Below are 17,069 nucleotides of genomic sequence, written 5' to 3'. Positions count from 1 at the left end.
AAACATTCGCAGGTTTGATGTAACATTTATGAACTAAGAATAGAATTAGGAGGGAGAAAATAGGTTGAAATTAATTGAGGAAATATATAGTAATTGTAATATATTGTAATGCAAGGAGAATAAAGGGGGGGAATGGAAAGGGGGGGGAGGCAATTATTGCAAATTTGGATTGGATATGTATGTACCAAAAGAAAAAACGTTGTTAATTTGAAAATTGAAAATAATTATAATAATAAATAGTTTAGAAATAGTTTAGAAAACATTTTGGGGCGCCCGCGCAGCTGATCCAGCGGGTCTTTCTGGAGGCGAGACCAGCGCCTCTCCTCGCTCTTTGCCCGGAGAAGCCCAGAAGCTCCTGCCGCTCGGCTCCGAAACGGTTAAGAGCAGCGGCGAAAGAGCTGAGATTCCTAGAGCGGAGGGAAAAAAGGCTGCCGGGAGAATAGGAGCTTCCGCTTCCTGTCTCGCTTTGGTGCGCGGGTGGGGGTCAGTTGCTGGTCATGGCGGCGGCCGTACTTTCTCGCGGAGGCGCCGGAGGTGCGTCTTATTATTATGTATTATAAGGGGAGGGAGAGTGGGGGTGCAGCTGGAGGGAGTGTGGGGAGGGATGAAAAAGAACCCTATTAGGCAAACCGTTTCAATGTAAGTTTTTTCTGTCTCCTTTTTCTAGTCAATTTACCCAGATTTTCACATGTTATTATTTTTAAATAGTGTTAATTTTAAATAATTTAATTTTAAATTATTTCAACCTCTTGAAAGTTGGTCAGCATATTGGTGTAGATTTCTCCTAATGCCCACGCTTTTGCAAAGGGTATTTCCCATAATATTTACATTTGCCATAATTAATGCATTCTGTATATAATTCAGCTAAAATGATTCATTTATAGGTGTTTCCCCCTTTGTATGGGAGTAGGACATCTTTTCCCAATGAAAGGGCAGGTTTTTCTCCTCCCTGCAGGCCAACTCTGGCAGGTGGGGGACCTTTCTTGGGCTCCCCATAGGGCTTGGGCTCAAGGCAAACCCTTAAGCATTGGGAAACCTTCTGCTGGGGCTCCCCCCTGGAATTTGTAATAATTTTTATCCGGCCTGATTTTACTATTACTTATTAAATTTATATACCTCTCTATACCCACAGGCCTAAGGGCCGTTCACAGGATAAAATTACAATATAAGAACTCAAAGTACATTATCAAAACATAAACAAAAACAAGCCAATACCCCCCCCCCCAACACACACATTTTATATATTTGTGTTTCAGTTAAACAGCAGTTTCTGCAAGAGCAGTTTGGGGCAGAAGAGGTTTTTAAAAAAAGAAGCAAGCAATTTCAAGTCCACTTTAAAAGTGTGGCTGAGGCCTTATACACACAGGCTAATAATGATAATAGTAGTGGTAATACAACTACTAATAATATGAATACCCCAGAGGGTCCTCGCCCACTCTGTGGAGCCCAATTGGCCCCCTGGTACACTCCAAGCTGGGAGACTGAGCACAAGTGGATGAAAGACCCGAATTAATGAAACCAAACACTGGTAAGGGCTCATTATCAAGCCTACCTAGTGGCAGTGAAGGCAGCAAAGAAGGCATAGTTTTCTGCCTCCATTGCATCCTCAACATGTCGTCTGGCAGAGATTTTCCGGTTTGTACAGGGCCTTTTACAGGCTGGACCAAAGGAGGTGATAGAACCAGCAGTAGCTGGCTGTGACTTGTTTGCAACGCATTTTTGGCGATCAAATTGCTTGTATCCACCAAGACCTTGACTCTGCTGTTACAGCAGATGAGTCTCATGGGGTGTCCAGAGCACATTCTAGTCCTGTTGTGTTGGGTGAGTTTTTTCAGTTGGTAAGGCTCAAGGATATGGACACGGTTCTTGGATCAGTCAGAGTGACCATTTGCATTCTAGACCCTTTCCCCTCTTGGCTGATAAAATCCAGCAGGGAGGGAACAGCTGGCAGGACCAGGGAGATGATCAGTGCCTCTTTCCAAAGGGGTGGTCCCTCCATGTTTGAAGAAGGCAGAGGTAAAACCACTCCTTAAGAAGCATTCCCTGAATTCATGAATCCTAACCAACTACCGGCCAGTTGCTAATTAACCTTTCCTGGGCAAGGTTCTGGAGCGAGTAGTCACAGACCAGATCCAGGTGCTTTTGGAAAAAACTGATTTTCTGGATCCATTTCAATCAGGTTTTGGCCTGGTTTTGACACAGAAACTACTTTGGTTGCCCTGTACAGTATGTTGATTTCTGTCATGAGAGAGACAAGGGAAATATGTCCCTGTTAATTCTTCTTGACCTCTCAGTGGCTTTCAATACTATCGGCCATAGTATCCTTCTGGAGCAGCTCTCTGAACTGGCTTTGCGGTGCTTCCAGTCCTACTTGGATTGTCGTTCCCACAGGGTGTTACTTGGGGAATGCTTTTCAGCCCCATGGAACCTTCAATGTGGGGTTCCGCAGGACTCAATCCAATCCCCCATGTTGTTTAACATCTATATAAAACTGCTGGGTGGGGTGATCTGGAGGTTTGGAGTACATTGCCAGCAGTATGCTGATGACACGCAGCTCTATTTCTCCTTCCTATCTGCTGGTGAGGCAGTGGAAGTGCTGGATCAGTGTCTTGCCTTCGTAATGGACTGGATGAGAGCCAACAAATTGAAGCTCAATGCAGATAAGAGTGAGGTGCTGTTAGTGGGTGGTTCTCTAGAACAGATGCCTGGAAGCTTGCCTGCTCTTGATAGGGTTACACGTCCTCTGAGAGAGCAGGTTCGTAGCTTGGGGTTCTCCTGGATCCTTTGCTGTCGCTCGAGGCTCAGATGGCCTGGAGTGCCTTCCATCAGCTTTGTCTGGTGGCCCAGGTACGCCCCTGGGCCCAGGGATAGTCTAACTACCGTTGTCTATGCTCTGGTAACTTCAAGGTTAGATTTAGATACGCATTATACGTAGGGCTGCCTCTGAAGACAGTTTGGAAACTTGAGCTAGTGCAGAATTCAGCAGATATGTTGCTCACCGGAGCAAGGTGGTTTGAGCATATTACCCCCATCCTGGTCTGACTGCACTGGCTACCAAATAGTTTCCGGGCCCGATTCAAAGTGCTGGTTTTGACCTATAAAGCCTTTAATGGCTCAGGACCACAATACTTCAAGGGCTGCTTCTTTCTGTATGAACCTACCTGGACCCTCAGGCTCTCTTTTGTGGGCCTCCTCCTCAAGTGGTCTGGAGGGTAGCAACACAATAACAGGGCCTTCTCTGCAGTGACTCCCCGTCTGTGGAAAGCTCTCCCCAGGAAAGTTCACCTAGCACCTTCATTATACACCTTTAGGCGCCATGCAAAAATGTTTTTATTCTGTGATCTTTTCTGTGAATCATGCTGACACCTCTGGGTATAGGGCAGTATATAAACTCAATAAATAATAATACTAACATTCATACTTTAATTATTTGTACCCCACGGATCTGACTGGGTTCTCCGAGCCACTTTAGCTGGCTTCAAACAAATATAAAAGCATAATAAAATATTAAACATTAAATACTTCCCTGTACAAGGCTGCCTTCAGATGTCTTCTAAAACTTGTATAGTTATTTATTTGTTTGACATCTGAAGGATAGTGTTCCACAGGGTGGGCACCACTGCCAAGAAGGCCCTCCGCCTTGTTCCCTGTAACTTCCCTTCTCACAGTGAGGGAACTGCCACAAGGCCCTGGGACCTGGATCTCTGTGTCCTGGCTGAATGATTCGGGTGAAAACACTCCTTTAGCATTTCATCAGTTTTCCTTTTTATTCCATCAGGAGATGTTGAAGAGATGCTGGCAGAAGGGGAACAATCAGAAGTGTCATCAAAAGGATCCAAAGAGGAGGTGGAGCAAAGGAAGCTGAGGTTTCAAGTTGGAGGCAGAAGGCAAGAGGGGAGACGAAAGCAGAAGCCAGAGGATGACTCTTGTACGTCTCAGGGTGGTGAAAACCAAATTCCCAGAGAGGAGAAAAAGCATGAATGCACAGTGTGTGGAAAGAGATTGGGTAGTCGGTCAGCTCTAACCTCACATCAACAAAGAGTACACACAGGAGAGAAACCGTATAAATGTTTGGAGTGTGGAAAGAGCTTCAGTCAGAGTAGTTCCCTTATCTCCCATCAACGAATTCATACAGGAGAGAAACCATATACATGTTCCGAGTGTGGAAAGAGCTTCACTCAAAGTAGCGGCCTTACCTTCCATCTAAGATCTCATACAGGGGAGAAACCGTATACATGCTCAGAGTGTGGAAAGAGCTTCACTCAAAGTAGTGACCTTACCTTGCATCAACACATTCATACGGGGGAGAAACCATATACATGTTCTGAGTGTGGCAAGAGCTTTAGTCACAGCAGTGCGCTTACTGGACATCAACAAACTCACCGAGGCACCAAACCTTATAAATGTTGGGAATGTGGCAACAGCTTCAGTCGCATCTACTCCCTTTCCTTGCATCAAAGAATTCATATACGGGAGAAACGATATACGTGTTTGGAGTGTGGAAAGAGCTTCAGTCAGAATGGCACCCTTACCTTGCATCAAAGAGTGCACACAGGAGAGAAACCGTATAAATGTTTGGAGTGTGGGAAGAGTTTCAGTCGTGGTAGCTCCCTTACATTGCATCAAAGAACTCATACAGGAGAGAAACCGTATACATGTTCAGAGTGTGGAAAAAGCTTCATTTGTAGTAGGTCCCTTATGTTGCATCAGAGAACTCATACAGGGGACAGACCATATAAATGTTCCGAGTGTGGAAAGAGCTTCAGGAACAGGAGTCACCTTACTAGACACCAAAGAAGTCATACAGGAGAGAAACCATATACATGTTCAGAGTGTGGAAAGAGCTTCAGTCAGAGTAGCGGCCTTAATAGACACCAAAGAAATCATACAGGAAGGAAATCTTAGAAATGTTTGGCATATGGAAAGAACTTCAGTGACAGGGGCTCCCTTCCTAAACAGTAAAGAACACGTACAAGGGAATTTGCTGCCAAGGAGTGTGGTGGAGTCTCTTTCTTTGGAGGTCTTTAAGCAGAGGCTTGACAACCATATGTCAGGAGTGCTCTGATGGTGTTTCCTGCTTGGCAGGGGGTGGACTCGATGGCCTTTGTGGTCTCTTCCAACTCTATGATTCTATGATTCTATATCTTAGAAAGGGCTGGAGTGTGGGAAGATCTTTATTCATATCAAATAACTCCTACAGAAAGTAAAACAATGATTGTGTTCTGGTCCCCCCATGTTTGTCATTCACTAAAATGCTTGCACTTCCCGTGACGAGGCAGAAGCCATTCTTGGGAATTCCTGGGCAGAGAGCTGCTGTACCCTAGACTGCAAAAAGAAATCAACCTTATCCAGCCTTATCCAGCACGCAATGCTAAAAAAATCAGATTCTGTTTTAAATGCAGTTTTTTAGATCTATTTTTACAGAAGAGCATCCAGAATTGTTAAAAATGCCTGTGTTAGGAAAACAATTGCCCTAGATACCCTAGTTCAAGCTTTCCCAAACTTGGGCCTCTAGCTGTTTTTTGGACTACGATTTCCATCATCCCTTAATACTGCTAGCTGGGGGTGATGGGAGTTGTAGTCCAGAAAGAACCGGAGACCCAAGTGTGGGAATCCTCCTCTAGTGAAAGGTGAGGATACGGACGTGAACTGCGCTGATTCAATTGTAGATGGCATCTTTCATAGCTCCGATAAGAGAGGAGTTCAGGGGGGAAACAGCCTCTTCCTCTGATGACGTCTCTCCCCCTGCCTTGCTGAGCTTGTGTGTTTCTGCTTCCTTGCAGCCATGGGATCTGCTGCTGTTCAGGCTCATGCCACTGTGTTGCCTTGTCAGAAGCTGCCCACGGGTGTCCCCCAGCCCTATTCCCCCCCATGTGTGTCATTGACTATAAGGCTTGCACAAGCCATTGTTCGCCACTGGAGGAGAGCCTGCCCAGACCCCAATGTGTCTGTTTCCTGCTCTGCCACTTCTTGTGCCAAAGGTTGCCCATTCTCCACCAGAGAAGAAGGCAAGCAGATCCTTAAGGCTGGGTTTGCTCTTGAAGGCCACAGGAAAGCCATGCTGCCGCCGCACAATTTCTGTTCTCATCCTGAAGCAAAGTTCTTAGCCTCAGGTACTATTTCTGGCTCTATAACCTGAAGCATCTGTAACCCAAGGTACCACTGTATAACCCTTCCCCCAATGTCAGTTGCTTCCTGTGTCTTCTCCCCCTCTTCTATCATGTCCCTCACAGCAGCAGTCGTTTGCGTTTCTTCCTTGATTTCATGCTCCTTTTCTCTTTGGGGGCCTTACCAAATAATTGTGTCTCTTTCTTCCCGGTGAATATTGGGAGAGTGAGAACGAAGGAGAGTCACATGGAGGTGCCTTGGAACTAACCAGTTGCAAAGAGAGGGGAGGCCAAATCACACGTACGGAAGGAAATGAGATGAGGAAGAATAAATCCCCTGCCTCTGAAGACGGTGACATTTTGGAAATCCAAGAAAACATGGATGGAGGAAAGGAGAGGACTCTGCTTAGTGTATGCGGAAAGCTTTGGTTCGAAATCGAGTCTCGCTGCTCATCGGAGAATCCACACAGGGGAGAAATCCTTTAAATGTTCAGACAATAGTAGGAGCTTAGGTTACAGATCAACCCTCAAAAGGCACCTGAGAATCCACACAGGGGAGAAACTGTTTAAATGTCTGGATTGCTTCGGTTGGAGCACCATCCTCACTTCCCATCGCAGGATCCACACCGGGGAGAATCCGTATAAATGTCTGGAGTGTGGGAAGAGCTTCAGCGCTTATGAATACCTTACTCTTCATCAGAGAATCCACACGGGAGAGAAGCCCTATCAATGCCCTGAGTGCAAGAAGAGGTTTAGTAGGAGACACAACCTTTCATCGCATCAAAAGATTCACATGGGTGAGAAGCTGTACAAATGCCCGGAAAGAGCTTTAGCGACAGCACAAAGCTCCGTTCACACCGGAGAATTCACCCTAACCCTAACCCAACCTCAATTCACATAAGAGAATCCACACGAAAGAGAAATACTTCAAACGCGGAAAGAGCTTCAGTAATAGCTAGTACCTCAGTTCCCACCCAAAAATCCACACAGAGGAGAAGCCATTTAAATGCATAGAGTGGGCATTTAAATGCATAGAGTACTCATGAACAAACGAAGAGCTTCATTCCAAAAGGGACTTAATTTTGACCCCCCAAAAATCCAGTTTTGGCCTGTTGATGTTGCCGTGAGTCCCACCAATGCGGGGCGGGGGGTGGGGTGGAATCTTGTATAAATTTTGGGCCTAAGTTACTGTGTTAGCAAGCCTTGAAAATCGTGTTTGCACTCAGAAAGGACCTAGTCAGAAATAAAATTATGGTCGCAATTGACTTAAGCCCCTTTTGGAATTAAGCTCTTCAAATTCAGGTGTGGGATAAACTTTCTAAATGCTATTCTTGTGGAAAGATCTTTCATCAGAGCTCTGATCCTTTCTCCTGCAGAGTGAAAAAAAGCTATGCTTTTCTATCTCAACTTTTTGTAATTTTATAGAGAGAGTTCTTAAAATCTCTGGCATTTTGGAGATGTTTTATTGCTCCTGTCTGTGTGTAAAGTCTTGCTTTTTGCTGTTTTGTGGTTATTCTTGTTTGGAAAGCCATCCTGGAAAGTTTAAAAATGTCCAAAACAAAATAAAATGTTTCTTCTCACTTGATTTTTTTAAGGATACCCACTGACTTTTCCTTTAATTTAGAAATTAATAATAATAAATTTTATTTATATCCCGCCCTCCCCAGCCGAAGCCGGGCTCAGGGCGGCTAACAACAATAAAATAGTACAACATTCTAAAATCATTTCATTATAAAATTAATTCAAATCAAATTGATGGCAACCATTAGGCTAAAGTTCTGTGAAGATTGCCAAAGGAGTGAGTCAGGCTGTGCCCTGACCAAAGGCCTGGTGGAACAGCTCTGTCTTGCAGGCCCTGCGGACAGATGTCAAGTCCCGCAGGGCCCTAGTCTCTTGTGACAGAGTGTTCCACCAGATTGGAGCCACAGCCGAAAAAGCCCTGGCTCTAGTTGAGGCCAGCCTAACCTCTCTGTGGCCTGGGACCTTTAGGATGTTTTTGTTTGAAGACCCTAAGTTCCTCTGGGACATACCAGGAGAGGCGGTCCCGTAGGTACGAGGGTCCTAGGCCGTATAGGGCTTTAAAGGTTAAAACCAGCACCTTAAACCTGATCCTGTACCCCACCGGGAGCCAGTGCAGCTGGTATAGCACCGGGTGAATGTGATCTTGCAGTGAGGACCCCGTAAGGAGTCTCGCCGCGGCATTCTGCACCCGCTGGAGTTTCTAGGTCAGTCTCAAGGGCAGCCCCAGCGAGTTACAAGAGTTATTAAGAAACTGCTTAATCATAAATTTTAAAAAGCTTAAGGGCTGAATGCAATGTTAGTTCTGCTCTTTGAATTTATTTTTACAAATTTGTAATATGCACTTTCATTAAAAAATATAATAATGTGGAGTACACTATGTAAGGATAAACCCAGCAAAATATACGTAAATCATAATTAGAAACATCAATAAATATTGAATGCCAATTGGTTAAGCTTAGGTCCATTAATTGGAGTGGGTTCATTCTGAGTGTATCTTGGTTGGATACAGCCTTGAGGTAAAGCAAAATGGTGGTCAGCTTCCTCATCTCAGGGGTTGGAGGCTATCGCTCATTCCACAGACAGTTGAGGAAGCCAATGGAATTGAAACAGACACGAAAGCTCATACCAAGAATTGGAGGAGAGGTGGAAAGAAGAGCTAATTTGTCTGTGGCGGGAGGTGCAATCTGGATGGTTCTGTCAGGGGTGCAATATCACCTAGCTATGGCTCTGTAGTCTACTCAAAGTTAGATACCATCTGTCAATCATGGGCATTGTAGTCCAACAGCATCCCGGACTAGGAGGTGCAGATTCTCTATTCCTTTCAAAACATCACCACGGTCCCTGTGGGTAGTGCCAAAACACCACCAGGAATCCAGCTCTGTTAGCTCATACGATCCTGCCTTATAGAGCAGGTTGTGACTACGCTTGGTGTCTCTGTGTTCTTTTCTGGGAGCAAAAGCTTGTAATTCTGTTTCTCTGTGGCAGGGGTAGGTAACCTCAGGCCTGGGACCCAAATACGGCCCCCTGGGCTTTATCTGGCTCTTGGAACTGTATCCTGGCCACACACCCCTCACTAACCCTTCTTCGCACCTCGAGGCGCTGATTGGGTTGGAGGCTAGAGCATCTTGTTTTTTTAAAAAAATTATTTGGTTTTTCATATTAAATTTTTATAGATATATCAAACATAAATCATAAAAACAAGATTCCAAGGAATCTCCTGGACTTCCATCCTCCCCTTTATGGGTCCTGTTATTAATCATTTCCTCCCACATCTTTTATGATGATCCAAATTTTTTACATCTCCATTGTGTCCAGAGTTCACCCTTAAACTACAAATGACATTCCAATCCTACTAATGATTTTAACTCTTTACGATGATCTAATTTAAGATGGGTTATAAATTTTCCACATTCCTTAATAAAATTTTGGCCTTCCTGATTTCTGACTCTTCCAGTCATTTTAGCCATTTCAGCATAATCCATTACAGTGGTACCTCAGGTTAAGTACTTAATTTGTTCCGGAGGTCTGTTCTTAACCCGAAACTGTTCTTAACCTGAAGCACCACTTTAGCTAATGGGGCCTCCTGCTGCTGCCGCGCCGCCAGAGCACGATTTCTGTTCTCATCCTGAAGCAAAGTTCTTAACCTGAAGCACTATTTCTGGGTTAGCAGAGTCTTTAACCTGAAGCGTATGTAACCCGATGCATCACTGTAACTTCATCTGCCATTCTTCACTGGTAGGAACTTTATCTTTCCATCTCCAGGCCAATAACATCTGCGCAGTCGTGGTCACATACATCAGCCTTTCTCAACCTGTGGGTCCCCAGATGTTGAACTACAACTCCCATCACCCCTAGCTAGCAAGGCTCAGGGATGATGGGAGTTGTAGTCCAACAACATCTGGGGATCCACAGGTTGAGAACCACTGGCATACATAGTCCTTTCTGCTCCCTTGGGATTTCAGCTCCTAGAATTCCTAAAAGGAAAGCTTCAGGGTGGTTGTTTTTTTAGCAAAGGTTATTTTAAACATTTTTTTCAACTCATTATATATCATTTTCCAAAATCCTTTTACTACCTTACAATTCCACCACATATTATCCAAGTAGGGCTAGGAGAGAGTTCTTGTCTGAAACACTGGGGAGCGTTTTGGGAATTCCCTTTTGGGAATTATAGGAACAGAACTACTCAAACTGTACAGAAATTTATTTATGTATGCGACTGCAGCGGCAAGAATGTTACATGCACAAAAATGGAAAGAATAAGTCCCAGTGAAAGAAGAAGAGATCCAAAAACTTATGGAATATGCAGAAATGGCGAAACTTACTGGAAAAAGAAGAAATCAGGATAACAAACTTTTTATAAAAGAATGGAGAGAGATGGTTGATTTGAATATTTACAAATCAATTGTAAACAAGTAAAAACATTGGTAGGATTATTGTAATAACCTGCAGTTTTATAAGAGTCTATATTTAAAGTAGATGAATAAATGAGTAAATTAAGTTGGAATATGCAGGAAATGTTAAAAATAAATTTAAGGAACCGCAGAAAGAGGGGGAAGGAAGTCAAGCTTTGAAATGTTAACATGATTATAAAATTATTGAAATGCATAAACCTGAAAATCGTAAAAAAATAATAATGAAATGCTGGAGAGAGAGTGGTCAATACTGAGCTAGAAGGACCAGTGCTTTCAGTACGTGTGGATCCAGAATTGGCCTCCACAGACACTTACGGACTCATTGTTAAAACCTGTTTATGGAAGGCAATCCTACTACAAACGATTGCCAAAGAAGAAGAAGGTTTGTGTGTGTGGAGACTGGGCTGCTGTACAATGGTAGGGTTGCCACCTGCCCTGTATAGTAAAGGATTGTCCCATATTTAGGTGTAAAATGTCCTGTATCGATAAAGAGTTTTGTCCTGTGTTTCAGGTCCTCTCCAAAATGCATTCATTTGAATGGGTTCGTGAAAGGTCATGTATTTTAAGCTCTGGGTAGTCAAGCACGGGACGTGGGTGGCGCTGTGGGTTAAACCACAGAGCCTAGGACTTGCCGATCAGAAGGTCGGCGGTTCGAATCCCTGCGACGGGGTGAGCTCCCGTTGCTCGATCCCTGCTCCTGCCAACCTAGCAGTTCGAAAGCACGTCAAAGTGCAAGTAGATAAATAGGTACCGCTCTGGCAGGAAGGTAAACGGCGTTTCCATGCGCTGCTCTGGTTTGCCAGAAGCGGCTTAGTCATGCTGGCCACATGACCCGGAAGCTGTACGCCGGCTCCCTCGGCCAATAAAGCGAGATGAGCGCTGCAACCCCAGAGTTGGCCACGACTGGACCTAATGGTCAGGGGTCCCTTTACCTTTACCTTAGTCAAGCACGCACAGATTTACCAATTCTTGAGGGTATGTGTTTGTGTGATACAAAGTCTAGAGGGGCCATCCTGTTAGGCTGCAACAGATTGTAAAGGATTGCTCTGAAGTCGCTTCAGCACCAGCTGAACAGAGGGAAGCTTTTAATGTTTAATAGGTTATTGTATTTTAATATTCTGTTGAAAGCCGCCCAGAATGGCTGGGGAAACCCAGCCAGGAGGGCGGGGTATAAATAATAAAATTATTATTATTATTATTATTATTAATAATAATAATAATAATAGGAAATAATCACCCCACCCTTTGCCAGAACAAAGGTGGCAACCCTATAATGGTGAAATTTGCATTGTTTCCTCTGGCACCGCCTACCTCGGGCATGTGGCCCTCACAAGGTCATCCGGAAGAGAATGTGGCCCTTGAGATGGAAAAGGTTCCTCAGTCCTGAATTAAAGGTTAGAGGGCTTCCCAGGGGAGCATCTGGTCAGAAACAGTGAGAAGGTAAAAGGTAAAGGACCCCTGGACGGTTAAGCCGAGTCAAAGATGACTATGGGGTTGCGGCGCTCATCTCACTTTCAAGCCGAGGGAGCCGGCGTTTGTCCGCAGACAGCTTTCCAGGTCATGTGGTCAGTAGGACTAAACCGCTTCTGGCGTAACGGGGCACCCTGATGGAAGCTAGAGCGCACAGAAATGCCGTTTACCTTCCCGCCACAGCGGTACCTATTTATCTACTTGCACTGGTGTGCTTTCGAACGGCTACGTTGGCAAGAGCTGGGACAGAGCAATAGGAGCTCACCCCGTCGTGGGGATTCGAACCACTGACCTTTTGATCGTCAAGCCCTAGGCTCTGTGGTTTAGACCACAGGGCCACCCACAGGATGCTGGACTAGATGGGTCCCTGGTCTGATCCACAAGGCTCATCTCACGTTATTTGAAACCCTTTGAAATAGGGCCCTGAAAATGCCAACAGGAACAAGGCCATGAAGCCTTCACAAAGCAGGTGCCTGTATATAATTCTCATAAGTCTAAAACGCCTTCAGGGCACCCACTTGGTGAAGGCAGTCAGGGTCCATCCCAGGATCACCTGCTCTTTCTGGAAGCAAACTGATGGCATTTTCACCCCGACTGGCTTTTGCAGATGAATGAATGAGTCTCTGACACAGGAGTGTCTATTTTGTATTTGTCTTTTGTTTAAATATGCCTGTTGGGTTTTTTGGTGGTGTTTTAAAACCATTTTTATTACACATCACCTTGAAACAGGTGCATGCAATAATAAATAAACGAAAGAATACATTTCTGGTTTTATTTCACAAAATGTATTTACCGCTGGACTGTTTATTTGAAAAACCCTCGCAACGGTTTACGAAACAATTAAATGAGTAAAACACGGTTAAAAGCAACCATTTTAATCCTAAATACTGTAATTAAAAAAAATTTAAAACCAAGGATTAAACATTTTGAAATATATTACCACAATGTGCAGAACAAAATACAGAGACAAAATAATCCCAAGGGCAAAGGACAGTTACATTATCAGATTACACACTATCTTAATATTGTATTGTTCTCCGGCTAGAGTGGCCACAAAAATATTTAAACAAAAGCAAGAAATCACCACAATCAGGATGATAGCTATTCCTTATCCTGAGATATCACAGAATCATAGAATTGTTAAGGTACCCCAAGGGTCATCTAGTCTGACCCCTTGCAAGGCAGGAATCGCAGCTCAATAATTCCCCCTTCTCCACTTCACATCATGGTCACATGATCATGCACAAAATCCCAGCCATCAATTTTTTACCATCAACAGAAGGATTTGAACTCCCAACAGCCCCTGCCAGCTGTGATATTGCTTCTCCACTGTTTTGGGATGTTTCGTGAAGTTTGCCTTCTGAGCAAATTTCTTTCTACACCCTAGGCGTTTTACATTTCCACGCTTCTCTGAATTCTTTAATGGCAAGTTATATCATCTCTTCTGCATGAAGCTGCAGGTGGGAAGTGAGGGTTTTGCTATGACTAAAGCCCTTGCCACATTCTAAGCATGTTTATAGCTTCTTTCCCAGAGTCGATAGTTTGATGTGAGCCGGTGCTCTCACAGGAACTCATTCCACCTTGCGTGGACTTGAGCAGTTTCTGTCCTGTGTGAATTCTTTGATGTAAAGTATAGGAGTTAAGCCAACTGAAGCTCTTTCCGCACTCCAGACAATTGTAGGCTTCTTTCTTTGTGTGAGTCCTTTGGTGGGAAGAGAGGTTGCTGCTCTTCCTGAAGCTCTTTCCGCACTCCAGACACATGTACGGTTTCTCTTCCATGTGAGTCCTCTGGTGGGAGGCGAGATTGCCAATCTTCCTGAAACTCTTTCCGCACTCCAAACACGTGTACGGTTTCTCCTCCGTGTGGGTTCTTTGGTGAGAAGTAAGGTCTGAACTCTGGCGAAAGCTCTTCCCACACTCCAAACATCCAAAAGGTTTCGCACCAGTGTGCAGCTGCTGGTGGTAAGAGAGACTTTTGCCGTCGATAAACCTCTTCCCACACTCAGAGCATTTATATGGCTTCTCTCCAGTGTGCGTTCTTTGATGTTTACTGAGGTACTTGGTCAAAACAAAGCTCTTCCCACATTCCAAACATCTGTACGGCTTTTCCCCCAAGTGGATTTTCTGATGGGAGAGGAGGGCATCCCTCCTGTTAAAGCTCTTTCTGCACTCCGAGCATTTAAAAGGCTTCTCCCCTGTGTGAAGCCGCTTGTGTAAAGCAAGGGTTTTCTTAGTACTGAATCTCTTTTCACATTCGGAGCACGTAAACGGCTTCTCCCCAGCGTGGGTTCTTTGATGAGAAGTAAGGCAAGACCTCTGGATGAAGCTCTTTCCACACTCCAGGCATTTGAACGGTTTCTCGCCCGTGTGGATTCTCTGATGAGAAGTGAGGCTAGTGCTCCTAGTGAAGCTGTTTCCACACTGCAGGCATTTATAGGGTTTGTCTCCCAAGTGGATTCTCTGATGCAAATTCAGGTTGGCGCTTCTGCTGAAGGTTTTCCCGCACTTGGAGCATTTAAATGGTTTCTCTCCCGTGTGTATTCTTTGATGGGAAGTGAGGCTTGAGCGGTTGCCAAACTTCTTCCCACACTCGAAGCACGAATACGGCTTTTCTCCTGTGTGAATTCTCCGGTGAGAATTCAGTCCCGAGGCCAAACTGAAGCTCTTTCCACACTCTGGGCATTTAAAGGGTTTCTCCCCTGTGTGGATTCTTTTGTGCGAAGTGAGGCTGCTTCTTCTACTAAAGCTGCACCCACACTCGAAGCACATATACGGCTTCACTCCTGTGTGAAGCTGTTCGTGATAAATGAGGCTTTGGCTGTGGAGAAACGTCTTTCCACACTCCAAGCATTTGTATGGTTTCTCCCCTGTGTGGATTCTCTGGTGCGACGCAAGGGCATCGCTCCTGCTAAAGCCCCTTCCGCACTCCAGGCACTTAAAGGGTTTTTCTCCCGTGTGGATTCTCTGATGGATAGTAAGGTATTCGTAAGAACTAAAGCTCTTTCCACACTCCAAGCATTTGTGTGGTTTCTCCCCGGTGTGGATCCTGTGATGGGAAGTAAGGCTCGTGGGCCAACGAAAGCACCGTCCGCAATCCAAACATTTAAATGGTTCCTCCCCTGTGTGGATTCTCTGATGTTTCTTCAGGGCTGATTTACTACAGAAGCTCTTCTCACAGTCTGAGCATTTAAATGGTTCTTCCTCGGTGTGGATTTTCCAATGAGCATCGAGGCTTGACTTGCAACCAAAGTCCTGGCTCCTTTCCTCTCCTTTGCCTGCGTCTTCTTGGATCGGGACTGCAGAGCTGTCAACACTTTGAGACTTGCCCTCCTCCTGTTTTGATTCCATTTCTGCTGTCTGCTCTTCCCCTTTGTTGCAGCTGCCTCTTTCCAGCAACAACCTGCGGGCTTTTCTTTCATTCTCACGCTCCTGCCCGTCAGCTCCTGGAAGGAAGAGAGAGAAAAACAACTGGTGAGGACCCAAGGGAAAACGGGAACCCGAAATCCATGAAGGCACACAGTTAGCTGTTACGGAGCAGCTTTTCACAACATACTTAAAGACAGAGGTCAGCAAACCTTTTCAGCAGGGGGCCAGTCCACTGTCCCTCAGACCTTGTGGGGGGCCGGATTATATTTTGAAAAAAATATATGAACGAATTCCTATGCCCCACAAATAACCCAGAGATGCATTTTAAATAAAAGGACACATTCTACTCATGTAAAAACACCAGGCAGACCCCACAAATAACCCAGAAATGCATTTTAAATAAAAGGACACATTCTACTCATGCAAAAACACGCTGATTCCTGGACTGTCTGTGGGCCGCATCTAGAAGGCGATTGGGCCTGATCCGGCCCCCAGGCCTTAGTTTGCCTACCTACACTTAAAGGTAATCCAACAGGCATTTAAAGCACGTGACTTCCCACAAAGAATCATGGGAATTGTAGTTCCCCCCTCACACAGCTACTATTTGCAGTAGTATAAACAACTGGGCAACACTGGCCTGCGAGCGCTCCAATTGGAGAACAGCCTTTACCGAAGGTGTCATGGGCTTTGAAGACGCTCAAACTCAGGACGAAAGAGAGAAACATGCTAAGAGGAAGGCAGGCTTGGCAAACCCTCACTGTGATCAACTCCTGCCCAGAAACCAATGTCCCCACTGTGGAAGGATGTGTGGATCCAGAATTGGCCTCCACAGTCACTTACGGACTCACTGTTAAGACCGTGTTCTTGGAAGACAATCTTACTCAGCTACAAGAGATCGCCAAAGAAGAAGAAGAAGAGTAGCCCCTTTTAAAATGTTTATATTTTATCGAAAGCTTTCAGTGAGAAAAAAAAAGTGGGAGCAAAGAAAAAGGGGGGGGGGAACAAATAGAAAAAAATAAATGAATGAAATTGTAATGCAACGCGGTACAGTATATTGGAAATATAAAACCATGACCCCCTTTTGATCAATGGAGGGAAGACATGACAATGCTGGCAACATAGAAACAGATGGCCTCTAGAGGCAGGTTGTGTATGTATAAGTGTAATGATAATTGGAATGCACTTATAAAAATTATAACGACTTGCTAATAATTTTACACTTGCTGAGATAACTGCGTTATTATTTGCAGTAGCTTTAACAAACTACTGTTCCCAGGATTAATCATAGCATTGTAGAGTTGGAAGGGACCCCAGGGTCATCTAGTCCAACCCCCCGCAATGCCATCCAGGACAGATGGCCATCCAACCTCTGCTTTGCGGGTATCCTCATTTGCCTGGGATATGCTTTAAATGAGTCCCATCAACTAGAACTGGTGCTATGCACTAAGTGCAAGACGGAGACCATGGAGACCAGGAGTGTTCTTCTGACTACGAAGCCCATTGGGTGACCTTAAAACAGGCACCCCCAAACTTGGCCCTCCAGATGTTTTGGAACTACAATTCCCATCATCCCTGACCACTGGTCCTGTTAGCTAGGGATGATGGGAGTTGTAGTCCCAAAACAACTGGAGGGCCACGTTTGGGGGTGCCTGCCTTAGAATATTCAGAATCTGTTTAGCCAAACAGGGATGGG

At 44.9% G+C, this 17,069-nt stretch overlaps 2 protein-coding genes across 5 annotated transcripts in view; one reads left to right on the top strand and one right to left on the bottom strand.

Annotated features, from left to right (window-relative positions):
- Positions 1 to 17,069, top strand: part of LOC310756979 (uncharacterized protein) — a 131,343-nt gene that overhangs the window by 3,860 nt on the left and 110,414 nt on the right. Inside the window, exon 1 of one of the 2 annotated variants that reach the window (XM_083602006.1) lies at positions 462 to 534. The exons of the other annotated variant lie outside the window; for it this stretch is intronic. Within the exon in view, the coding sequence (XP_083458132.1) occupies positions 498 to 534 (37 nt within the window). The 5' untranslated portion in view covers positions 462 to 497. Of the gene's footprint in view, positions 1 to 461; positions 535 to 17,069 lie in introns of those variants that run through there. 2 annotated transcript variants of the gene reach the window in all.
- Positions 12,870 to 17,069, bottom strand: part of LOC310756671 (uncharacterized protein) — a 69,214-nt gene continuing 65,014 nt past the window's right edge. For all 3 annotated transcript variants that reach the window (XM_083601201.1, XM_083601202.1, XM_083601203.1), the window contains one exon: positions 12,870 to 15,453. In XM_083601201.1, coding sequence (XP_083457327.1) covers positions 13,496 to 15,453 — 1,958 coding nt within the window. In that variant the 3' untranslated portion in view covers positions 12,870 to 13,495. The remainder of the gene's footprint in view (positions 15,454 to 17,069) is intronic.

The sequence above is a fragment of the Podarcis filfolensis genome (assembly GCF_964270895.1).
Source record: "Podarcis filfolensis genome assembly, chromosome: 2".
Classification (NCBI taxonomy): Eukaryota; Metazoa; Chordata; class Lepidosauria; order Squamata; family Lacertidae; genus Podarcis; species Podarcis filfolensis.
This window is presented reverse-complemented; position numbering and strand designations above follow the sequence as displayed.